Source organism: Osmerus eperlanus, chromosome 10 (genome assembly GCF_963692335.1).
Source record: "Osmerus eperlanus chromosome 10, fOsmEpe2.1, whole genome shotgun sequence".
NCBI classification, from domain to species: domain Eukaryota; kingdom Metazoa; phylum Chordata; class Actinopteri; order Osmeriformes; family Osmeridae; genus Osmerus; species Osmerus eperlanus.
The window spans coordinates 6602717-6628594 of NC_085027.1; the positions used below are offsets into that span (position 1 = coordinate 6602717).

Here is a 25878-nt window from a genome sequence, read left to right on the forward strand (position 1 = left end):
TGAAATGCTTGTCATAGTTAAATGCTACATACAAGGATGCCAGGTACCAGTTAAAAGAGATATGCCAGTGGAGGTAGAGCACAGAGTTTGTCAACTCTGCTGACAAAGACATCTCATACTGCCCATATGAGACCATGGCCATAAGTTAAAAAACAAACCAACCTAAACTCCTATGATGGGTAGTGATACAAATTCATTCAAATAAACACAAATCTATTTAGTGTACATCAAATATTTCAGTAGTCTTGCAAATACAGACCTGCTGTTGAATAGAAAATACATATGCATTTAAATAAATGCAGACAAAACATTTTCACAATAATAATAATAAAAAAATGTTATCCTGAGGTACAATTGAGAAGAGAACCAAAATAATTGCTGGTTAAGTGTGAATTTAGGTCAGCAAAAGAAATACACTTCTTTAAGTGAAATCTGTGCTTACGTTTATTTTTGTATCTTTTCCTCTCTTTTTTTTTTTTTAACTAACGGAATCCTCAAAAATGCTGAAAATCTAAATTGTTATTGCTGTCTGTATATTGGCAAGAACAAAATAGGCAACTTTGGGCCTGGCTCAGCTCCAGTCTCAACACATTTCTTCAACAGGAAGTGCGTCTCAGACCCAGCGCTGCTAAAAGGGGTCATGAATAGACTCACAGTGGTCAGCAGTCAGGGCTGTGTAAACATACTTTGGATGATAGGGAGAGACAGAGACCCCCCTCCCCCACCCCCCATCACAACACCCACAACAGGACAGGACCCCCCCCCCCTCCCCCAATCCTTCAGAGGGTTTCCCTTTAGCAGTGACAGCTCACGCACCCTCTGAGAGTTCCAGGAAAACATACCCCCATCAAAACCATCTGAAGCCGTTTCCAGAGATGCTCCATTCAGGGGCTACTGCTCCATTTCCCTTTCAGAGGGCCATGGACATGCTCCCCACAGTGGAACAATCCCAAGCTGCTTTTACATCAGTAGGGACACATCCATCAACCTCTAGTGCTTATGTGTTGCATGTTAGTGACGGTCATTCAAAAAGCTGCACGCACACACAAGCACGCACACACACACACGCACACACGTCTGCCTGAGAAGCTCCAAAGCCCTGCTATGCTGAGTGCAGAGGGATAACAAACTTGCATCCGAAGGGCGAATGGTAAGTGATGCCGACCTCTTGGAACACATGTTTGGGTATGCCAATGTCACAGAGGTAGACTCTACCATGGCCCTCGGCCAGAGGGAGAGGCAGGCCCAGGGCCAGGGTCCACTTGGCCTCCACAACCTGGGGCTGGCCGCCCACTGGAGGGTCCAGGCTGAGGACTGGGGCCCGGTTCTGGTTGGCCCAGCTCGCAGCAGCCTGGTACCAGGGTTGGTCCCTCAGCAGGGGATTCTCATGACAGTCCAGACAGTTGATGACCAGGTCCACTGGGCTCACCGGCAGGTCTGGATGAGGGAAGAGGAGGAGCATTTCAAGCGAGAGTTCTTTGTCCCTCCAGCAGAGGGCAGCGCTGTCTTAATATGGGACTGCTGAACCAGACAAGCTCTGATCCTCATGGTCTCTCTATGTCAAAGATCAGTACATCTCAGCACCCATTCTACACCATTTTGCACTGAGGAAAACCCAACAAAGATTTACAATGGGTTTACAATCTCTGTCATCTACTGAGTCTCCATACCTAGAAAAGAGTAAAACCAGGGTGTTACGTACCTTTGACGGTGGCCACCTGCTTGCCGCCAGTCTTGTCGTAGAGGGCGAGCTCGCTGGTGATGGACTCCTGCATCTTCACCAGGTTGGGCAGGAAGAGGATGACCTCCGCGTCGTGATTGGCCAGGTGGCGTCCGCAGCTGATGCCCTGAGCCCCCTGGACGTGGGGCCCACACAGCAGGGCCACCGTGGGCCGCTGGTGCACGTTCTTAGGGGTCAGCCTGGAGGAAGGAGGAGGGAAAAACAACTGGTCTTGATGACACCCATTTCATCCAAACCAGGCTTCAATATTGCTAATGTGTGAGGTTACGAGACGACACAGCGGAAATGGCCTGTAAGTGTCAATCATGATATCAGTTCTGCAATAAAGCCTGATAACAGTGAGAGAAAGGAGCTTCTCAGCTAGACCAACACCTTCGGTGTTTGCATTAGCTCTTTCCTGTGCGAGCCTGGATATGGGAGGTGGGAGGGAAGGTGTGTGTGTGTGTGTGTGTGTGTGTGTGTGTGTGTGGGGGGGGGGGGGGCAAGGTTGAGGTCGGCAGCTTAGAAACACCGTACCACGCTATTGCCACGGCAACCATGAAAACAATGTAAGAAACAAAACAAAAAAAGAACATAGGAACAAGGACACCCTCGAACTAGGGCATGTTTATATAACCCTGTTGTGTGGATGTGGCTGTTAGCAGTCAGATACTCACCGGTTGGGCCCCCCCAACAGGGTAAGAGCCATCTGGCTGGCGCACACCCCCGTCATCTCCAGCCTCCGTTCCAGAGACAGCCCATAACGCTCCGCCACGGCAACGAGTTGCTTGTGGAGCTCGTAAGATATGCTGGGAACCACCAGGCCTGAGTCTGGAGAAACGAAGGAAGATAAAACAAGTCTACATGCAGTGGTCATGTGGCACTGGGCCAGTGGGTCTGAGCTCATGCTGAGCACAGACAGGGAAAGACATTAGGAGGTACTTCTACTTTGTCCTTAAACAGAATCATAAAGTATTTCAAGAAAAAGACGGATTGGTTCCAGTTGACTGACTGAGGAGGCCATGGTTAAGGACTACGTCTGTGCACGGATTCAGGTAATCACCAGTCCATGTGGTTCTGAAGCAAATAGTAATAGACTGTGTGTGTGTGTGTGTGTGTGTGTGTGTGTGTGTGGGTATACTCAAAGTTACATGTCATGGCCAAACACAAATACATACAAACACATATCTCTCTAGTAATACCCCCAGTATGCAGCTCTAGGTCACACACACTCTCTGGGGACGGGAGGTTCTGCCTAAGCAGCAGCACATCCTCACGCAAGGAGCCCATTCCCTTGGGAAAGTCTCTTCCTCTGACCTGATCTCTCCCCCCATCACGGAAGAGTCCCTCTTTCCTCTGTCAGCCTTCACTGAAGCGCCAAACAACCAGGGGAAATACTGGCAGTCTTCCGAAAAAGCAACTACCGAGGGCAGATAGGGCAGCAGCTCAGGTCTGTGTTCACACGCACCCACTTGTGTCTCTGCATCTTCCCCTGGATCCACAGCTTGGGCCTGGGCACCACATCGTCTGCAGCCCCCTGACCCTCTGGACCCCCCAGAAACAACCCCTATGCTATGAGCCGCCCGGCTCAGTGTCCCTTTGATAGAAAGGCCACTGGGAGGCAACTAATACCTTAATGGGCCCCTTGAAAGGTGTCCCTAGCTACCGGGTGTTCAGCAGTCTCATAAGGCTGCACGCAGGCACGCTCTCTCTCTCACACACACACACGCGCGCGCATGCTGATTTATAAACAAACACACACTCCCACGAAACACACCGGAGGCGAGTGCACACGCAACGTGATAACCCACACGCAAACACAGGTGTCCTGCTCGCTCACGCACGCACACCTGAGGTGACACGCACACACAGAGACGGATGTCGTGCCTGGGTGTAATGAACCTTATCTCTCAGCTGTCCATGCTCCACCCCCTGCTCCTTTATCAGAGCCTGACAAAGACAGGTAATATGTTACACAGAGGCGGGGAGGGGGAGGGGGGGAAGAAAGTAGATCCGCACAGCCCATCCTCATCAAACCACGCGAGCGATAAGCACAGCCGAGTCAACTGCTCCTTCTCATGCAACCCGCCACTTTGAAGAGGCTGAAAGACAAGTGGAGGTGAGGGGTGAGGGGAGGGGGCGGTTATCCTCTTCTCCAATTGCTTTTTTGACCATGCCTCCGGGCGCGTTTGCTTGTAATTCCCCTTGCAGTTGCAGCTCAACCCCCTGCTCCCCTCTCCCCCCTGACCTAACCCTCCCCATTCCGACACTGTGTTCTCAGCCTCTCTCACACACACACCCACTCTGCAAGGTGGGTGCGGGTACACACGCAACACTCAACCTGCCGAACTGGGTAGCGAGGAGCACGCAGGCGGCGGTGGTAAAATAAACTGAACTGGAAGCAATCCTTCAAGCATGACAAGGATGCCAGAGGAGGCTGAAATACACGCGAAATACACGCAGGCTGGACTCAGGCCATGAGCAGACTGCTGCTGAGACAGGTGAAGGGAGGGGGGCAGAGAGAGAGAGAGGAAGGAAGGAAGGAGAGAGAGGGCAGAGAGAGAGAGAGGGGAAGGAAGGAGAGAGAGAGAGAGAGCGAGGAAGGAGAGAGAGAGAGGAAGGAGAGAGAGAGAGAGAGAGAGAGAGAGAGAGAGAGAGAGAGAGAGAGAGAGAGAGAGAGAGAGAGAGGAAGGAGAGAGATAGGAAGGAGAGAGAGAGGAAGGGAAAGAGACAGGGAGACAGTAAGAGAGATAGAGGAAGAAAGGAGAGATGCATAGCAGGAGAATGAGGCCTGCGGGGTTTCCAGGACTGCAGCCCCCGAGGACCTCATCTAGGCCAGTTGCTGCACCTCCCCAACCTCATAATGATGATGAATGCAGGTCAACTGATTGGAACATTCCATCAGGTTCCGTGTCGAGGGAAACAACACACACTCTCACACACACACCCACTCTGCAAGGTGGGTGCGGGTACACACGCAACACTCAACCTGCTGAACTGGGTAGCGAGGAGCACGCAGGCGGCGGTGGTAAAATAAACTGAACTGGAATCAATCCTTCAAGCATGACAAGGACGCCAGAGGAGGCTGAAACCAATACACGCAGGCTGGACTCAGGCCATGAGCAGACTGCTGCTGAGACAGGTGAAGGGAGGGGGGCAGAGAGAGAGAGAGGAAGGAAGGAGAGAGAGAGAGGGAAGAGAGAGAGGGAAGGAGAGAGCGAGAGAGAGGAAGGAGAGAGCGAGAGAGAGAGAGAGCGAGCGAGAGAGCGAGAGAGCGAGAGAGCGAGAGAGCGAGAGAGAGAGAGAGAGAGAGAGAGAGAGAGAGAGGAAGGAGAGAGAGGAAGGAGAGAGAGGAAGGAGAGAGAGGAAGGAGAGAGAGAGGAAGGAGAGAGAGAGGAAGGAGAGAGAGAGGAAGGGAAAGAGACAGGGAGACAGTAAGAGAGATAGAGGAAGAAAGGAGAGATGCATAGCAAGAGAATGAGGCCTGCGGGGCTTCCAGGACTGCAGCCCCCGAGGACCTCATCTAGGCCAGTTGCTGCACCTCCCCAACCTCATAATGATGATGAATGCAGGTCAACTGATTGGAACATTCCATCAGGTTCCGTGTCGAGGGAAACAAATGATACTTGGGAGCAGACACGTCTCTGGCCCTCCCTTTCCCAGAGACACCTGGCTCAGGCCAGACTCGGGAGTAGTGCTCCGGCTCAGTCTGTGATAGGACGGGAGAGGGCCCAGCTCGGTCTGGGATAGGACAGGAGAGACAACCAGCTCAGTCTGTCATAGGACGGGAGAGAGCCAAGCTCAGTCTGGGATAGGACGGGAGAGAGCCCAGCTCAGTCTGTGATAGGACGGGAGAGAGCCCAGCTCAGTCTGTGATAGGACGGGAGAGAGCCCAGCTCAGTCTGGGATAGGACGGGAGAGAGCCAAGCTCAGTCTGTGATAGGACGGGAGAGAGCCCAGCTCAGGCTGGGATAGGACGGGAGAGAGCCCAGCTCGGGCTACTCGGCAGTGGGGAGACTGAAACGAGCTCAAGGCTCTTGGTGGGGTCTGGGGTGCACCATACACGCAAGAGGCGGCGACATTGCCACTGTGCCACAGCAGGCCGCACAGCCAGACGAGTAAACAAGTCTCTGCAGTGTCAACACACATCCCCCTGTCTGTGTGCAATGGGAACATTACACCAACGCAAACCTTCCAGGCGTCTGTTGTTCTAAACCCAGTCTCAGTCTCGGGGGTATTGTTGATTAAAATGTTTACAGTGGCATGGCCGGTATTCAGCCGAGGCAGTCTAGGGCTTGTTGCCTGTGTGTGTGTGTGTGTGAGAGTGAGTGAGTGAGTGAGTGAGTGAGTGAGTGAGTGAGTGAGTGAGTGAGAGAGAGAGAGGTAGGCAAGGTGCTGTTTATGTAAAGCCCTGGACGGCCTGTCTAATTACAGGGTACAGAGGAAGGGGATTAAGATGACAGCATTTAGACGCAGACCTGCCCAGCCGGTAGGAGGGGGTTTGTCTTCCTCATTCAGCAGCTCTGATCCCAGTACGCACCTTGCATGAACGGAACTGCAGGAGGTGCAGTGTGTGTGTGTGTTTCTAGGAGTGTGTGTCACCAATGAACACAAAGGAGAGAAGCTTGGCAACGTTACACCATCCCATGTGAGGGCTCCCATGACTTTAGGTCTACTCAACTAAGTTTCTGCGTGGATGCCTGCAGGTATGAATGAGAGGCTAGAGATGTGCAGGTGGGGCGAAGCTATGGACAGGCCCGGGTACTGTCCCTGCTCCTGTCACAGAGCAAATCTAAATGTATTTGTATAGCCCTTTTTACAAGCCGTGTTACAGAGGGCTGCACATACGCCCACAGAACACCCCCCCTCACACCTGGGCTGCGGGGCTGCAGCTAATGGAGGGCACCACTGGCTTATCACCATCTACTAACCAGTTATGTAACACGCTGTGTTAGGAAAGACTGACAGGACGGCTCGATCCTATCAAGGTCCAACAGAATTGAACATTGGAGAGGGAGTACGTTTCAATCTTAACCCTTGTGTTATCTTCGGGTCATTCTGACCCATCAGTCATTGTGACCCACCGTCGTATTGCGACAACTTTACCGCATACAAAAACAAAGTGAAGCTTTTTCTTTTAACCGTTGGGCTGTCTCAGACCCCCCACATTGCGAAGGTTAAAAGAAAATTATTTTTATTTGTTTTTGTATTGGGTAAAATTGTGTAAACACAACGATGGTTCGTTATGAACCTTTGGGTCATGTGACCCGAAGGCAGCACAAGGGTTAAAGGCTAAATAGTAACCTGAAGTAGAATTCCTCACAGTCAGACCACAGGGGGAGGTGGCCTCTCTGGCCAATGAGGAAGCAGCTATTTACCCCTTTCCTAGAAGGAAAAGGCTATCAGGTGCATTGTGTTACATTACAGAATGACATAGCAAGTGTATCAACTCCCCCACTTGGCTTCTACAATTTCCATCCAAAAGTCAGTGAGTGGAGAACTGTGTCTGGCCTTCTTGCATCCTATATGGGCTGTTCCACAAGGCTGTGTGGCCCCCTCTTGCCCCAGCCGGCTAGCTTCACTGACCAGCCTCACGGTTGTTGTTCCTCGTGCTTGGGTCCCATTAGAAAGCCCAATTATCTTGTGATTTGTCTGTCTGAGAGGCTATTCTTAGGCTTGTACACCATGTCCTGTCTGCGCAGCTGCATACAGGGGGAGGTGACCCAACACACACGCATCTTAGGCCATGTCTGAGTCTGGGCATATACGAGCGAGGGTGTGTGTGACGAAGAGAGGTTGTGTGTCTGTTTCCTACAGCTGAAACTCAAAACTCATTTCCTGGTCCACCATGGGATCCTTTCAAGGGGCACTTCCTTCTCAAAGCACACTGGACCTTGGAGTTCCGAGATGTGTTTTGAGAGGTTGTAAGGACTCATGTTTAGATGTCTGTCCTTCACATCTTACCGGTGCAGTACTCCTTCCCTCCATGAACAGGAACGCTGATCTGCCGGTACACCACCGGCTTGACCTCCAAGATGTTCTCGTCGTGGCGGTAACGCGACTGCGTCTGCTCGTTTGGCGTGCTGCGGGGCCGCGCTCGCTGGTTGCCGTGGCGATCCGAGCCGTCGATCTGCGAGAAGACCGCCGCCTTGTCGAACAGGGCGAGGTTCCCCTCAAAGTCGAAGTCGGTGTCCAGGCCCTCGTCCACGCCGTCGCCGAAACACTCGTCGTCCCGCTGCCTCATCTGGCCTCCGACGTGGCCGCTCTTCACGCCGTTCTTCTTGGGCGTGACCTGGGCGGAGCCCCTGCCGCCGGACACGCCCTGAGGGCCTGAGGGAACAAATAAGGCATTAGGGATGAAGGCAGCTAGGATGAAGGCATTCAGATTGGATTCCACTAACTGTACAAAAAGTCCTTATCGGGAACGACAAGCTTCTCATCCAGTTGTTCAATATTGACTTATGTGTTAATGAACGTTGTATTTAATCGTAAGTGCATACTCTCCTCAACATGAGGAACAATACAGGGGCCCTGATTGACAACGTTTACATACATGTGCAAACAAAACAAAGAGGAAAAAAGAACCAAGATGAGAACAAAAAAAACTGGAAAAACCTGGTGTTCAACTCGAACAGTGCCAAGCTCTCACGCTAACCTAGAAAGAGAGAGGTATAGTCGCACGCGAGTGTCACTGTGACAGCTAGGTGCTTCAGGCTCTCACGCAAAAAAGACACACAACAACAAACCGAACCATTGAGCCTTGAACCATTCACGTTGGCCTGACCTTCCCAAAACACAGATCTGTGGTTTGAAATCACCTTGAAGTGTTTGATCTGATGACACACTTGTTAAGAGACATAGGTACATAAGGAACAGAGTACTCAATTCATTTAACTGTTCATGTGTGCTTTGGAAGAGAAGCAAACAGTTGAGTGAATCCAGTGAATCCACAGCTGTGATTCACGCTACAAGTGCCAGGTGACAGTGAACCACATACCTGCATCCCCTTGGCAAAGCTCCAAGACATGTAGACAATTACATGCAGGCCATTACAGTGAATGAGCCAATACGGAGATTTAGCATACGTGACAAGATATGGGATGTCAATATTGGCATGGCCACTGTTGAGCCATGTCGTCAGAAAACAATCCACTACACAAGTGGGTCAGAGTGACAGCTCGTACAGCGCGTGAGACTTGTCGTCGTGCCTCGAAGAGGGAGGAAGTGTGTTCACATGCGAACAGACGTAAGATTGACAGGAGGAACCCCACACACACACACACACACACACACCTCTATCCTTGTGACATCCACCATCCAATCAAGAGCAGGAAGGAAGAGGTGAACCTGCCCCCAACTAAACGTAGTTGGGGGCAGGGGAACAGGCCTACACACGACTTCCCATCCAGTTCATCTGACATGTTGACATTGGGATGTCTGCTGGATATGGGGACACGTTTAACAGCCTTATGATACGTTCTTCGGTAAATCTCTGTTTCGCTCTGAGGAATTTTGGGGTGGGTGGATTCCAGGCTAATGGGAGGGGAGTGGGGTTCCAGGAATGTTGATATAATTTTGATAGTCCATTCAAACATTCCCATTCAATTCTCCCAGAAAGATTGACGACAGATACATTTGGAAAAGGTTTGTGTAGCACCCGTGGACTTGCATAAGCAGAACCCCCCCACCTCCCCAATGGACTAGCCCCAGGCCTAGTCAGTGAGCATGCCATTGCGTGTGAAAGGGTCAGCCCAACCCCTGCCACTCAGCACTTTGGCCCCATATAATTTGTGCATTAGCTCCTTGGCCGCTGGCCCGAGAACTGGAGATTAAAATAAAAAGTCAAAGGTAAACAGTGCTTCCACAATTGATATGGCCTGGCCTTCTGAGCTCCCTGGGACAACACAGCTTCCTGTGTGGAGGTGGGGGGGCAGGTTTCCTGTACTGGATTGGACTGTGGGGGGGGGGGGGGAGGAGAGAGAGAGAGAGAGAGAGAGAGAGAGAGAGAGAGAGAGAGAGAGAGAGAGAGAGAGAGAGAGAGAGAGAGGGAGAGAGAGGGAGAGAGAGAGAGAGAGAGAGAGAGGGAGAGAGAGGGAGAGAGAGGGAGAGAGGGAGAGAGATGAAACAGACAGAAAACAGAGGGGGCACAGAGGCACGTAAACTGGGCCTTGCATAATCTCCTCTTTAGGAAGAGAGACACAGCGCGGGAGGGGGGGTGGGAGTGGAGGAGGGGGTGTTTATTGATCTTAGTCACACACGTATTGTAAAGAGGAACTTTGGTACAGGCCTTTAGCACGCTATGGGAATCTTGGGGGAAGTCACAGCACACAGTGCCTGGCTGACAGCCTTCAGGCTCGGACTTGTTAGTTAGAACAGAGACTCTAAATGGTAAAGAACCCAAGACTAGATCAGACTGAAATAAACAGAACCTGTGAACAGCTAGCTACGGGTCAAGGACTGCTAGCCCCTAGACTATAAGGTTTGTTAGCTCAGCCCAAAACTGTATTGGACGCATTCAAAAGGCACATCTGAAGATAGTAACGCAATCAGATACATTTTTGAGAACCAAACATTGCTGTCAGGTAAACCGATATGCCTACCAATAGATAGAAAAGTATTACATGTCAAGGAACTGCACAGGTGAACTAGACTGACGATTTAAGCATTGGACAAATCATGCTAGCGAGCCCCAAATACAACCAAGAGGGCACTGCAGGTCCTTCTTTTAAGTTTTACCCTGGAACCACCAACCTTCATTTCTCATTTATTATTATTATTGTTTATATTGAAACACTGTTTCAATATGCAAGCTAAGAGTGTACAGAAACCCTATGTTTATTTGATGATATTTCATGAGGACTTGTTTATTTCATACAGCCCTGTGTGAGTCACAACACACAACGAGTCTGACAGACAGTCAGATTATGTCTTGGCTCAGCTTCAGTGACACTTGACAAATGTGCAAGGGCCCAGGGATTAGGACAGGAGTTGTGTGTGACACTGATATATGTCCTTTCATTTCCTCCTTTCACTTTACACGGAAAAAGATAAACACAGGGACATTTCTGCTCTGTAATCAAACCAAGAACAAAGAAAAGATGGTTCCAGTCTGTGACTGTGCCATTTTAAAACGTACATAAACATGGCAGGGTGAGTGTGTTTCTTTCTTAATCACTGTTACATTTGGCATCATCATCATTCGGTCTCTAAGCATTCGTGTTTATCAGCATATTCATAGACTTAACTCATTTGTTGTAGCGTACCAACTTTATCACAAAGCCTAAATCTGAGAGCATACACACATGCAGGTAAAACATACACGGGGAAAGTCCCTTGAAACTGGGGTGAGAGTTTAGAATAAGAATTGATTCAAAACAGTAGTACGCATCAACACATACCAACATAATAAACCTTGTCCAGCAAAAATGCCTCAAAGCAAGTTTGATACCAGGACATTTTTGTAGGCTATTTAAAGCCAGTATTACACAAGAATACATTATGTATCCTGATGTTAAGTAAGAGTTAATGATTTCAGTTGTAGTCATGCTTTGACTATGCTGTTAAATTACAGAGAAGGGTTTAGAAGAAGCAGTGCAGAGAAAGTGTCGTCGGAACAGCATGCATATTGTGGCTGATGGTAATAATTCCTTCAAGATCTTTGTGTTAATATGTATAAGTCACAGGATCTCTTAACGCACCTTTGCGAGTGAGGATGGTGATTGGAGCAGAAGTAGAGGCCTGGGTGCTGTTGACCACACAGCTGCCCCTACTGATCTGACTGCTACTGTGGCCTGAGTAGCTGGGAGGGATGTCAGTCACAACCCTCTGGCCCAAACTGGTCTTGCTGATGCTGCTGCTGTTGTTATTGTTGTAGCTGCTTCCAGTGGCCATATCCAGGACCTTCAGCTCTTTGATATCCATTGCACTGCAGGCACAGATGGTAATAAAGATCAAACCAAATATAGTTCAAAATAATGTTGTTGAGAGTACATACAGATGCTAAATGACTACCTTTCAATTTGACCCTGATACTCCATTATAAGTTCTGTTGTGCTATGTTTTTTAATACCAGAGCCTATTTAAATGTGTATGGTCTAGAGAGGATTTAGCCCTCCAACATGAGCAAATCGTTTACCTGAATGTGACCTCAGGGACAGGACACTTGACCCCATTATGGAAAGGCTGTCTGAGTGAGATGGTCTGACTAGCCTGGTCCACGGAAGCGACTTCGCCCTGATACACTCCCAGAGTCAGGCCACAGTTGATGGACACCAGGCTGCCTAACCAGTCCGCAGCCATGATTCTATCATCATGGATTTAAGACAGGAAAACAAAGGAAACGTTAGTACACTTTTAAATAGCTTTCTAGCTAACTGACAAAGCAGGTTGGGTATACTTTGGACAAAATGTAGGGTCGTTTCCACAAAACCGGAAAACTCATTTCAAGCATTTTGATCCACAAAAGGCAGACGCGTTGTTTAAATTTATTCAGCTAGCTATACTTGCTAGTTTAAAGCCTTACCCGGCACCATGCACACATTTGCTAGTTACGTACTAGCAAACATTTGCTAGCTCTCTGTCATACTTAGGCAATATCCCAAAACCCGTGTGATTAAGCACATTATATATGATTATATATACATTAAGTCTTACTTATCAAGCAACAAACCCCCACAAAAACACTGCTATCTCCGCGGTGTTTGCAAGTTATCAGTAGCTACTTCGTGTCGGAGCTCTCGAAGAATGTTTATTTCCTGATCTTAGATGCGTCACTTCCTTTACCTTTTATTTTTGTGCTACGGTTATTATTTTTCTTAAATTAACTATGGTTGAATTTTAGACAGGTCTTGGTGACACTTTATAAACAAACAAGTAAAATACCTGAATAGTTGCTTGGTGTATATTATTGCTTACTGAAGCCGACAAACATGTCTGACTTTGGTGAGAGTGCACGAGACTGTTCATGCATTTCTTTTCTTTTTTGTATGTTCGTAAAAAGAAGCAATCCCGGTTAAAAAAAAACAAATACCGTTGTTGATGCTTTTCTTTTCATTTATTTATGTGAAATTCCAACAAAACAACTGAACACAAATCATCTGCATGTTTTATAAAATAAAAAAAGTCCTTCGTTACATCATAACGTTAATTATACAAGATACTAATACAAATGTGTTTACAAAGTCAAGAATTTAAAGTATTTTGGTATCCTGATAAATTACACAATGCCTCAGTGAAACTGTCACCACAATATATACACATTTTAGACACAAAAATGTACTACCTAGTACACATTAGCTTAAGCATATACAGAAACAATCACATTTTGGGATGCAAACAGAGCTTCGGTGTCTTATGTCCACATACAACAGCTGTTCTCAATGGACTATTTTTTATATTTAGCTTATAAACAGAATTATTCTAGTCTTGGCTCTTTGGCCACCTGGATGAGATTAAGAGAGAAGGCACTTTGTTGAGTAAAGAAGCGATGTAGCCATTTAAAACAGTGACATTCAAATAAAGCAATGAGTCTAACAACCATAAATTCCTAAATTTGGTTCTTATTGTATTGCTACCAGTTGGATTTAGTCTCCTCAAAATAATCTGATGCATAAAGATGTGTACTTAAGGGCCCAGAGGCACCTCAACAGCCTGTCTCTCCAGATATCACCAAGAAGCACAACCTCGAAGAACTGAAAGCCACAGATTTTCTGTATGCTTTAAAATGGGATTGTGTTAATGCCCCTTTTTTAACAGCTGTCACTGCTCTCTCCAAAACACCCATGTGACAAAAGTCTGAATCAGAATTTGGCCTATGTATGCCTTATCTTAGTTGACAGAAGTCAAAAGGACCTCACTCCACCTCCATAGCCCTCATGTTGGCCTTTAGATGGCAGCGCTTGTGCTTCATGGTCAAGCCATACTCTGGAGTCATGTCTAGCTTCTCCCCGGGCATCTCTCTGAAGCGCATCTTCTGCACGAGTATGGCCAGGAAGAGAAATACTTCATTACGACCGATCAACTCGCCAATGCAGCGCCGTTTGCCCATGCCGAAGATAAGGACCTTCTCTCCCTCCATCTTGTTGAGCTCTGTGCCGTCATTGCTCAGGAAGCGGTCTGGGTTAAAAGTAGAAGGCTCCTTCCACAGTTCACTGCACAGTGGAGATAAGGAAGGGATAAGACTGGAGATACAAAAACACAATGATTGTACTTTTAAAACAATTGATGCAGAAATACAACTCACGGGTCATGATTGACCTGCCACTGGTTGATGAAGACACAAGTGTCCTTAGGAATGTAATAGCCATTGATGGATGTGTCTTTGGTGGAGCTGAAAGAAACAAAACATACTAATTATCCTGTAAACCAGATTTACCAAATGTAAAATGTATTTTGTCTGATTTTCAGCAGATGAAACTCACCAATGTGGGATGGTGAAAGGCAGGAAGGAGGAATGCCGAAAGATCTCCAGAATAAAAGCTTCAAGAAGAGGCAGTTTTGTGCGGTCGGAGAGACGTGGGGAACGCTTCAGTCCCACCACTTCCTCTGTAAAAAAAAAAAAAAGAGAACATCAAGTTCAGATCAAAGTTGGTGTTTACGTTTTGGTGTACCTTAAGAGGACTGCATGTAAGATAAGATAGAGCAAAACATTAGTATGCTCAATGTTTAAAGCAATTGTGTGCAATAAGTGTCAAAATAAATGTGATATCACACTTACTTATCTCTTCATGAAGCCTCTGCTGGATCTCAGGGTAAGCCACCAAGTACAAAACGGCCCAGGACAAAGCAGTGCTAATGGTGTCAAAACCTGGAAGAGGAACAGGAACGTGAAACACTGAAACTCTCTGGGGGACAACTACATCTTTATAACATGTAGTTTATGAACGTGTCACAGGTGAGCTGATGAGAAGTTTGACTCACCTGCCCCGAAGAGGTCATTGACAATGCCAACAATCTTCTCATCTGAAACCTGGACATTGGAGTTCTCATCCAGCTTCCTGTCCTCACAGTGATCAATTAGGGAGTCAGTGATGTCACGGATATTGTCCTGAAAAGTGGTAAATAAGAAGAACCTCAGTATCACTGACATCACAAATAACATGTCAATAGTGACTGCAATGGCAGAAAATCTGATATGAACATGATGCATTGAAATAATTACCTTGTCATAGCTGGCATAGTGCTCGCTGACAATCTTCTGGATAAATGCGTTAAACCGTGTGTTGATGGCCATAAACTTCTTCATGGTGTTGCTAGGCAGGAAACGCAGATAAGGCATGAAGTCCGCTGGGTTTCCACTGCCCACCACCTGGCCAAACTCATCGCTCAAGTTCACTAGACTCAGAAGCTCCTGGTCGTTATGGTCGTAGCGACGGCCGAAGCACATGCCACAGATGACGTTTGCAACGGACACGACAATATGACGGAAGGGGTCAAAGCAGCCATTCGTCTCCATGACGGTGCTCAGCTGTTTCAACAGGTAATCCCCCTCTTTGCAGATGTGCTCCTCCAGCATGCAGGAGTACTCTGGGGTGGTGCCCTCCAGGGTAGCAAAGGAGCGGAGGGCATTCATAGCCAGCTTCCTGCGGGCACGCCACACCCCAGCCTGGTCGGTGCTGAAGGCCAGGCTCTTGCCATCATTGATAAACTGGAAACTGTAGAGATCTGGTCTGCCGGCGAAGTCATCGCCCTGCTTGATGAGAGCCTGGCGCACTGTCTCGCCACCACTCAGGACAACAACAGGCCGCATTCCAATCTGGATCTGGAAGACGGGGCCGTAGCGCTCACTCATCTTGGTCAGACTGAGGTGGGGGTTGTTGCCCAGTTCCAGCACGTTTCCAATGATAGGGAGGGGCTTGGGTCCAGGGAGGCGACGCAAGCCCTCCGGAATATCTGTGTGCAAGTACTTGAGGAGCAGATACACCAAGCAAATGGTTGTTATGGCCACCAGCCCCTCTGCTGCAGACACTGCCCCAATTAAGGGTAGAATCATCAGAGCCATTTTGATATTTGTGACTTTTGCAAACCTGAGAAAAAAAAGAGTTTTAGGTGTGCATTCAGAGGTTTAAAGGAGGAAATTGTACCTTGCGATGGGTATAATATGTAATTATAGCGAAATAGTGGTTTAATTATATGCCTATGAGTCATAAGAAGTAATTGAAACTCAGGTTAACAACACTGTCTGGCTCAATGCATGCATTAGTATATTAAGTATACTTTAAGATCTTACACGTGAAAAATCGTACATTTTGCAGCCATACAATGACAACAAGTAGCCTACTGCAACAGGTAACTGACACACTGAAGAGGAGCGGTTACAACTGCGTTGCAAGAGAATGTTCGATATTTTATACTTTCACATTACTCTATGCATTCTAATACATGAATTACAGGCTTATAATTCAAATATTTAGTTACATTTCCCGTTTAAAGTAGATGCTGCATTGGAAATGTAATTACCTTGAAAGAAATTAGATGTCGATCGTCTTGTGAGAATAGATTAAGTTCTTTGTTAGTGAGGATTGTCGTCCAGAATAGTTGACTCTTAGTTTGCTGTGTCTAAACATTGAATGAGCACTTGTTTTATAGTGTGCCTTTCAGCTCAATTGGCTGCTTACAGTCTGTGACGTAATCTCTCTCTCTCTCTCTATCTCGTTCCCTCGCTCTCTGAGGTAAAAAAAAAAAGAGCTGAAAACATCAATGAAGTTTACTGTGGGTGGAGGAACGACTTGTTTCACTGCACAGACATATAACAGACGAATTAAAAGTGTATATAATTATTTGACACAATTTGTTGTCAACGCATCTTACTGAGTCGAATTCAGAAAACTCCAAAGCATTTATCTTTTTAAACTTTATTTTCACACGCTAAAGCGTGATCAAGGATCGAACGATGAAGCCTGAGAGTTGCCTCAGCATTTAACATAGTAGCCAGCTACTCAAACAGAAGATACAATTATGTTTATTATAATAATTAATTAATTAATTCCCTCAACCAGAAGATAAGATGAACGAATATAAGACCATATCATTGTGAAACGTTATATCCTACAATAGCTTACTAAATACGCGGTATATTTAATCAATGGGATGACAATTTGTTTTATGGCCCAAGGCAATTACTCGATTGCGTGCAAGTCTCTTCCGGACGGGGGAACTAACAAGTCTAAGACCTTAATCAAGGGACTCACCTTGAAAGTCTGATAAATGTTACTTAACCTGTCAAACAGTTCTATTGTACAAACAATGGGTATGGTTGAAGTCTGATAGAAGCATATATAAAGTCAGTACATTTTAAATCATGTTTTATAGCAAATTTACTTTGTGTCCTGAAATACATTTAAATAAGAATATATCATGGGCTAAACCCTTTTGTTTTGCAAATTACTTCACATCCACAGCTACTTGACCAATTGTCTAGTGATCTGTGGTAGGCTAGAACAGGCTTCTAAATCGACAGATTAGATCATTGCATACAGTTTGTCATTCTCTGTTTTCGTGATAAAACTGCCAGAAGCCATTGCGTGAGTGCACCTGTTAGCGCTCGAGTTAAAGATTGGCTAAGTTGCGTGAGAACGCCGTGGCAAGCCCCTGCCTCCCCCGACCCTTGGATGAGGATGCTGGGGGGTGTAGTCTGTCAGCACTGCTGAGGTGAAAGGCTAAATGAGTTCATTAGTCCCAGTTTCTGTCTCGCTGTTCTCCTCCAGCAGTGTTCTATTTAAATGCATGCATTGAATAGGAATTCTATTCACCTTCGGGAATGGATATGCTACATATGTTGTCAGTTATTTACCATAAATTCATATGGCGTGTATTTATGTGTCTGAGTGAGTCCCATTATTTCTTTGGAGAGTTTCACATTTACGCACGACGCATACAGGTGGGGGACTTTCCATTGATGTTGAATGATATTGAATCAATAATATTGAACCATGACCCTTTTCCACTACACTGTAGCCTATAGTGGTTCGCTCGACTCAACCCGCCAAGACGATATTCATAAGTGTAAAAAATGAGATATCCAATAATTTCTATCTTTAACGTAGTAAAGTTCCAGCTTAATAAACATGTAAACTGGGTTCTAAAAACGAACCTGTAAAGTACAAAAGAAATACATTTATAAAAGATTATAGGCCTAAGTGAAAGACCATGACTAATGTCCAAACTCAAGAAGACGCTCAACTTCGGCTGAACTAACTTAAATAAACCATAAACATGGGAATAGTGTCATCAATCTTTACATTTTCAATATAATTTCATCTATTCTCATTCTCCACCTGATGAGTGGGCTGGCCGGCTCTCCCCTGTGGCGCGCTCGTTGTGCCCCTCTACGCTGCATGCGCCTCTGGGCAGTTCGCGTGAGAACGCGGAGCTCCCGCGCGGAGGGGTGGGATCTGTCTTTGGGACAATCCTAAATCTGCTTGGTCAGTCACGCGAAGGCATCAGCCCCTGGAAAGACACAAGGGTCTTACACTCGCAGAACAAAGCGCGCAGGACGTGAGACTTTTTCTTGGGCACGGAGGTGCACATATTTGCGCGCTATAGCTTCTGTAAATGCGAGGATCTTGGGCTTTTGAGTCATGCGATCTGCCACTCAGGCTTCATGCAGGCATGCAAACGCCCGGACTGGAGTCAACTGCTTAACTCCACCAAATAGCAATTGCCCGGGATAGTCACGGTAATGCCAGCTATGGCAGGTACCTATTGCGTGTGAACTGGAGAACTTGTTATGAAATTTCAAAGAGCTTTAAAAAGTTCAGATGTAATGCAACTGTTCTTAGAACGAGTCCACTCAGAATTTCCATGTCCAAGGAACGGCATCGCCCATTCAGTTGTGTATAGGTTTTGTAAGAAAGGGAATATAGCGTGAGAGGCGGTGATGGAAATTCCCCTGATTTTAAAACGAGCGTGAATATCCCATCAGTTTCACTATTTGGCATATTGTCATCTGGTGCCACTCTGACCTTTCTCTTAACTATGTTCTCATCACAAACTTATATTTTCACATTCTCTATTCAAAATGATTTGAGGGCTAGACAGATACAGCTCTGAAAAAAAGGTGCAGTGGTCTCTTAATTTTGCATCAATCGCATTTTGAATGTGCATCGATATAGAACCAGACAATTGGCTGTTTTGTTTATCTCAAATGTTCATTTCCAAGGCATGCTCCCCGCTTGAGCAAAGCAAGCTCATAAAAACACTTTTTTTTCTGGGGAGATACTAGTCTAACGACTGAATGCAGTCACATCTAAGCTTCTAAAACAACCTGTCACACTTATCTTGAAACCAGGTGTGTATATGTGCGTGCACGTACCTGTGAGTAGCCTATGTTTTGGGGTATGCCAATAAGGCAGTTAAGCATATGGAGAGGACATGTATACAGTTCATTCCATTACAATGTGTGTGTTCACGTGTGTACGTGCCTGCAGATAAATGGCTGTGAATGGCAGCAGATGTTTTGATGTGTTCTTTGAACTCCCATGAAAACGATCCATCTGCATGAAATGAACATATACACACACTGCATAACAGCCTCTTTTGGGCCTCTGAGGTCCAAAGTATGAAATTGTAGGAGAAGTATGGAGAAGGTCGATCATAAGTGAGCAGGCTTCTGGCTATGCGTGTGCTGTGATCAGTCTGACCTTAATAGGATTACGTTGGACTGCAGGTCATGACACTTTACACATGAATGCTGACTATGACCTCACACAAACTTACTCAATTTATTCTCTCCGCATGAACTTCGTTTAACATCGAATTTTTCGACCAAATAAGTCCCACGAAATTCAGGGAATACATTTGCTCAGTAGACACCGACAATGATAGGCACTTATGTATTCTACACATTATAAAATACACATTCCTATTTTATAAAATATAAAATGAATGTATTCATTTGTATTCTAGATATAGTTTAATACAATAAAAAGAGATAGCAAAAAGATGAAAAGCTTAACATACTACTGGGGGCAATAATTAAAGAAACTGATGACCTTTGAGCTAAACCATAGCGTGAGAATCGATATAAAATAAGGTCAACATTTAGGTATCAAGATCAGCTAAACGTTACTTGTTATCGCCTCTCAACACGCAATCGTACACACACTCAAGCTGTAATTGAGCAACATTCTGACTCGCAGCCACCACAAAGAGGTTGGTTAGGGAGCATGACAGCGGACGGGGGAGAAGGGGGAGTAATTGTATCACCTTCCCCCTGCTGACAACAGTGTATACCAGTCCAGATTAGTAACTGAGCTAACAGTCTCCGTCTCCAGCAGTCCTTGTGCTAGCCAATGTTCAGTTCTGCGGGGATAACAATAGTTGCGTGCAGAAATATCTCGGTCATCCATCTTTCTGTCACCTCTCTATATTTGGGCACGAAGGTGCCATAGGCCTACGTTGTTTTCTCGCTGACTCAGAGACCCTGGGAGCGAAAGAGAACATAAAAAGGAAGAGAATATGAAACGCGTGTTCAAAGACAGACCTAACCTCTATTGAAAGAAGATACGGCTATGCGTGACACGCAAAACTAGCCATGCGTGAGACACATTAACGTCGTCTACCCTTCTACCTCTCTTCTCACAGCGGACTGCTTGCAAGCCAATGAATGAGTCGACAGCACATCCACGGGTTAATCATTGTGCCACAGCCCGTTGCGTGCAGACTCTGTTTGCTCTGGCCGTGCCAAGGGTCGCGAGGTTGTGTACAAAAAGAGCAGAGGGAGGCATCGGCCAGGCTCGCGGGTCACCCGTTTTATCAAAACAATCACGGTCCGTTTTGGGGAAGCACGCTACTGTTGTGTAAATACCAAAGTTCACAGTGATTGGCTAGATTCCGCATGGATTTCCTCTATAGAAATCAGTTCATTTGTATGCATATTTCCGTTCTATATGTTGCCTATAGGCCTAGCTTTGATGCTTAGGATAATAATAGCCGTATGAAACAATAATAGGCTAAATAAGTCTCATTGTTCTGTCCTGTATTTTTTTCACATGATTTGTATTACATTGACCCCATATGGTAAAAACACACTGGTAATAATTAGGCCTCAATCAAACAATAAATAAATAGTGAGCATTTAAAAAAGTAACTCACAAAGCCTTTATAACAAAATGGTCCTGTCAACAAAAACTGTACAAGGAAACAATCATATCATATCATATATATACAAACGTCAAAGCATGTGCTTGACAAAAAATGCATGTTGTGCACAGTATTTAGAGAGTATACAGAACAACTTCTGTTTAACTATGCCTCGTCTTAAGGCCCCCACCTTGAGTCTATAGACAATGATGTATGTGTGCGTGTGTGTGTGTGTGTGTGGGGGGGGGGGGGTGTCTGTGTGCGTTTGTGTAATTGTGGGAATGCTTTTTTTGCATGTGCATAGTTTGGGAGGTGTATGTATATAATTCTGTTGGCTTGTGCATGTGGCGAAGTATGTTTGTATCTATGTGGGGTGTGTAGTAAGGCATGTGTGTCTGCAGTGAGTAGTGTTTTTCTTGGACAGCAAAGGCTTATCCCTAGGGCCCTGTTGAGTAATTGTTTGAACCTGCTTCAAGCATAACAATACTCCTTACCCTGCCAGCACAGGATGTCCGGCTCTACCGGCTACTGTGTTGGTGTGTGTACACACACAGATGTAGGCTACATTGTCAAACACACATAGTCCCACAAACACAAAAACTTGCAAAAATACACAGACTCTACAATACATATACACAAATACAAGCACACACACATTCATAAAAACACACATTTAAACTTAAACATCAACACAAAACTATTGATCCTGCTCACTCTCAGTAAATTCTGCTAAATGCATTGTCACTATTATTCATACATTCACATAGTCCCAGTGGTACTTAAGCAGTAGTAGTGTAGCAGCAGTAATTGTGGCTAAGTTACACTGTAGCTAAGCTAAGTTTCTAAGCATGGTAGTAAGTGTAGTGGTCAGCAGTAGTGGTTAGTGGGATAGTGTAGTAATCATAAGTGAAGTAGTAGTAGAGTTGTAGTAAGTAGTGAGAGTTGTAGAGTTGTAGTAGTAGTGAGTATAGTAGTGTAGTAAGTGCAATAGCAGTAGTACATTTCACTATAGGGCCATGTCTCTGTTTTAGTACTTGTAAGCTGCAGCTGTTCTGTGGGCTTTCCCAGGTATAAGGCACTAACCGGAAGTGACCCGAGGCTGTGCCGCTAAAGAGAGTAGCCCCGTCATCAATAGTCTCTACTATAATCAGCAATAAGGAGGTATTGTTGTGTTATTCACTTTCCAGCTTCCTCTTCCTAAAGCAGTCTTTGGTGATTGCTTCATATGCAGCTTTCCTGTGAGCACTCATAAACATCCATAGTAAGCCCACATGAGTGCCCCTTAGATACACTCTCCAACATATCACTCCACTGGTCGACTTGAAAGAGTTCCAGCATTTCCTCAGAACCATCCTGGTTCAACCCACCTGACCTGGACAGGAGTGCAACTGCATTGTTTTTGAAGAAACCAAATGTTTTATGACTGTGACAGACTAGCGTTCCACTCTACGGATGACAGAGAAGTTGACTCTGTTCAATGTTTGTAAAGTTATAACGTTTCTTACATTTATTCTTACTTTGCCGGAAGGGTCTTGGTGGGAATGCAAATTGAAGAGTGGAGTAATTGTCTCGTGTGAGGACGGCCAGGTCTGAAAGGTACACGCACATAGCGGTGGAGCACTTGTGTGCCATTATCTCTTTATCAGGTCTGTTCACCACCAGTTAATCATTTGTGCATGCCAGGACTGAGACACATTGGCTTCATTACACGCAAAGGAGAAAACAGAAGCTTGATGGCCTGATAGGTGGTGATGCTGACATGCTTCCAGACTGGAATTACAAACAACACCTGTCCCTGGTTTTGACGGGTTTGATGAACCTGGTGGCAACGATGATGACCATGCCAATGCTTCATACGGATGAACTGAGAGAAGAAGAAAATGATGAGAATATTATTTATTTTTTTGAATGTGCAATGTGTTTAAACAAGTTTAGGTGGGTGGTTGTGTGTGTGTGTGTGTGTGTGTGTGTGTGTGTGTGTGTGTGTGTGTGTGTGTGAATGAGATACAGAGCGATATTGAACTAATTAACGAGGTAGGTGGAAAAACAGATAAGTGAGAGAAAGAACAAGAGAAAGAGAGACATTGTGAAAGAAAGGCAGTGGAGAGACAGAGAACAGTGAATCACTTTATTTTCTGGATGTGTGTTCCAGCTTTGATCTGGAACACCCAAAACCCCCCCGGTGTTAAATTAACACGTATAATTTTGCAGTGCGCATGGCGCAATACATTGCGTGTGTGCATGTGTGTACACAGTCACAGGTATGTGCATTCATATATGTGTGTGCGTGTGAGAGGGAAAGAACAATGAATGAGAAAAGGGAGGTACCTGTCCTAAATAAACTGTAGTCCCCGTAGGAGCAAGCTGTTCTCCCTCCACACACCCAATCTTTGGCTCGGGGGCTCTGCTACCTGCAAATACAAACACGACAACAAGCCTCCACCCTGCCCCCTCCCTACCTGCCTCTCTCCTTTACCTTACTCTCTCTTCCTCCCTCCCTCTCTTTCCACCCACCCTATTTAACCCATCCACCTCCTCCTCCACCTGCTTACAGTAACACAGGGAGGAAACTGCTTTACCTGTTCTCCTCCTCTCTTGGCGTGCTGCCTCTCTCTGCACCCTGCGGGTCTCCAGTTCCCAGATGAGAACACTCTGTCAAAACTACCCTCCCTGCATGCACCAAGGGCTGCAAACCCTGTGACTGACAGAACAAGTTGAGTTTAAGTTAATGATTGACCAGTGGATGATGAGAATTTGAGGCTGCGGTGGAGGACTTTTGGCAGACCGCTACAGAAAGTGTAGAGGTCCTGTTTGAGTTCTCTTATGCTTTGTTTCCATGTCACTTTAAAACTGGGCTACAAATCAATCTGCCAACAGGCTTATTACTTTGTCTGTCAGGTGTGAACAGCTTATTCCGATTTGATCCCCAGCCAGTTCCTAACAACCAACTGCCAATTAAGAGCCACTGCAATTATTCCATGTTCAAAGTATATGCGACTCGTGTGCTACTGTTCGGCCTCGGGATATCCTGTCATTTTCTGATCTCCTTCTTCTCCCTTCTTCTCTCTCTTTTTTCAGTTCCCCTCCCTCACTCCCCTTATCCATTGGTGTAATGTTCGGGCGTGTTGAGTCTCCCGGGGAAGCTCTGGGCACCATAGTGCCCACTTCCTCTGTTTGCCCACAAGAGGAATATGATTGCAGGCACGTAGTGGTGGTAAATCCTGCAGGCTTCAGTGGAAGATGGCACTGACGATAGGGGCAGGAGGAACAGTAGTGGCACGCACACACTCCCCCTTTACAGGAACCAACACCGTATTAGATCTGCTATTCTTGCCTGGTATGTGCTATATTGAGCTCCTTACAATCTGATGCGGTATTTGAGGTCAACAATCTGATATACACTGGCATGTCACTTACAAGGCCAAGACAAACACCGTCATTATGAATAGTATGTATTTAAATAATGTACAGTTAAGCCTCCTGTTAAATGTGCCTAAAAACGCCTAAACAGCATACCCAAAGTAAATTTGAAGCTGTTCTTGAACCATTTGGAGTACATGCATGTAAATGATCTCTTTTGAAAGCTGACACTCTGAAGTTATTTCCCCTGTTGTCAGGACCCCTGTCAGTCCTACTAGTGTTGAGTAATAGAAGCTTGAACACAAGGAAAGTGAAAATTTATATTTCCGCCTAGATTTTGTTTTGAAAACAGAGGCCTGAAGAGGCCTAGAGGTGGTAGGTATTAGCTGGAAGACTAAATTGGACCACAGGTTGAAGCCTTACCCAATTCAAATTCAAAAGTCAAACATAATACCACAATATATTCATATTTGACACATGTTTTTATAAGAGTACATCCAGGCATTTTCTAAAAGGGCCTTTTGGAGACTCCAAAATGACCCTTTGTAACCAAGGTCAAATACTCAGGATAAAAAGGTATTATTTTTCATAATTGTTATCTCTAATGAAAGGTGGTACTTAGAACTATCATATATAATAGCTAAATCCCTAATTAGTATTACTGAAACACAAAAACTTAAGCATGAACACATTGTAGTGCGTTATCTGATTCCAAGGATTGGCGCACAAAGAACACTGATTCTGTCAACCATATTGCGCAATCGACTGTTATTTTGAAGGCTCCACAGACGCATACAAATGAGGTATTGGCATTTTCAGCTAGCTGTCAGCTACAAGGCTAACGAGCTAATTTCAGAGCCAGTCGAAGCCAGTTCGAGAAATTTGTTTAGAACGAGTGTGTGGGGGGGGGGGGGGGGGGGGGGGGGGGGACGCACAGACCTAGTTGGCTTTAGAGGGCTGTCAACGGGGCATGGAAGCTCCTATTGGGTCAATCAGGTGTCAATCAAAAGGGGAGGGTTCAACGGACATTTTGATGCCTTCATATTGTAAATACTCCGTTGCTAACCGGAGAAAAGAACATTTTTATGTGAACAAGTTGTTTCTTCCGTCGGCTAACTTGCATAATGAAACAAAGGATAATGGCTATTCATGAACGTAAAACATTGTATTTGGACGAATTACTTTACATGGTTAGATACTTTGAACCCTTGGGACTGTAAGCAGATCAAGTTTTGATGGCATGATTTGCACACCTGGACCTATTTGAACCACTTAGGGTGAGTAAAACTTTTTTCTTTGGCATTGTTGAAGGAATGTTCACCGGAAAAAGACGTTGACTTTGCTTGCTATTGCGACTTGATCTTGAATTGGTTTATTTCAATGGAAGCACAAGAATCGTAGCTTTCCAATGATGTATAACATGTGTAACGTCTAAAAAATATATTTGTTAGAATTTAGTGCGTCGTAACTGAGGGAGGGGGAGGCAGCATTTTTGTCTCCCGGGCGAAACAGGATGACAAAAGGGGATAATCAGTGTACAAATGAGATTTCACCAACCAGCCACATATTTGATCTTAAATTGATAACTTTAAACAATATGCTTCCTGTCACTTTTATACACAGATACTGTGATGATTCTCTGTGAGTTGAAGCCAGCAAATGTACAATAGATGACCTTTCACACATGGCTGACATTAGGCACAATTTTGGAGAGCATG

At 45.7% G+C, this 25878-nt stretch overlaps 2 protein-coding genes and 1 long non-coding RNA gene across 4 annotated transcripts; all 3 read right to left on the reverse strand.

Moving 5' to 3' along the window:
• Positions 1-776: 776 nt before the first annotated feature.
• LOC134028240 (enhancer of mRNA-decapping protein 3-like) lies at positions 777-12484 on the reverse strand. 2 transcript variants are annotated; one of them, XM_062471679.1, is made up of 7 exons: positions 12374-12484; positions 11856-12023; positions 11419-11645; positions 7685-8050; positions 2398-2551; positions 1703-1920; positions 777-1437 (listed from the first exon to the last, which is right to left on the reverse strand). In XM_062471679.1, the coding sequence occupies exons 2-7, from the start codon at positions 12017-12019 to the stop codon at positions 1103-1105; spliced, it is 1464 nt and encodes a 487-aa protein (XP_062327663.1). In that variant the 5' UTR covers positions 12020-12023; positions 12374-12484; the 3' UTR covers positions 777-1102. The 2 variants fall into 2 exon arrangements, with proteins under 2 accessions (XP_062327663.1, XP_062327662.1); XM_062471678.1 differs by having other exon boundaries at positions 12390-12452.
• A 322-nt stretch (positions 12485-12806) lies between these two features.
• LOC134028239 (cytochrome P450 1A1) lies at positions 12807-16323 on the reverse strand. The gene is made up of 7 exons (XM_062471677.1): positions 16178-16323; positions 14880-15744; positions 14639-14765; positions 14436-14525; positions 14140-14263; positions 13962-14048; positions 12807-13869 (listed from the first exon to the last, which is right to left on the reverse strand). Exons 2-7 carry the CDS (start codon positions 15717-15719, stop codon positions 13572-13574), a joined length of 1566 nt encoding a protein of 521 aa, XP_062327661.1. The 5' UTR covers positions 15720-15744; positions 16178-16323; the 3' UTR covers positions 12807-13571.
• A 3365-nt stretch (positions 16324-19688) lies between these two features.
• LOC134028487 (uncharacterized) lies at positions 19689-25072 on the reverse strand. The gene is made up of 3 exons (XR_009931533.1): positions 23129-25072; positions 20289-22664; positions 19689-20141 (listed from the first exon to the last, which is right to left on the reverse strand). It is a non-coding gene; the product is annotated as an uncharacterized LOC134028487 (long non-coding RNA).
• Positions 25073-25878: the final 806 nt, after the last annotated feature.

Coding starts and splice junctions, on each gene's coding strand:
- LOC134028240 (XM_062471679.1), bottom strand. CDS start 12,019: ATGGCTGCGGACTGGTTAGGCAGCCTGGTGTCCATCAACTGTGGCCTG. Junction 8,051..11,418: donor CACCATCCTCACTCGCAAAG/GTGCGTTAAGAG, acceptor TTGTTCCCTCAG/GCCCTCAGGGCGTGTCCGGC. Junction 2,552..7,684: donor AGGGAAGGAGTACTGCACCG/GTAAGATGTGAA, acceptor TCGTTTCTCCAG/ACTCAGGCCTGGTGGTTCCC.
- LOC134028239 (XM_062471677.1), bottom strand. CDS start 15,719: ATGGCTCTGATGATTCTACCCTTAATTGGGGCAGTGTCTGCAGCAGAG. Junction 14,049..14,139: donor CCTTTCACCATCCCACATTG/GTGAGTTTCATC, acceptor TGTTTCTTTCAG/CTCCACCAAAGACACATCCA. Junction 13,870..13,961: donor TGGCAGGTCAATCATGACCC/GTGAGTTGTATT, acceptor TCCACTGTGCAG/TGAACTGTGGAAGGAGCCTT.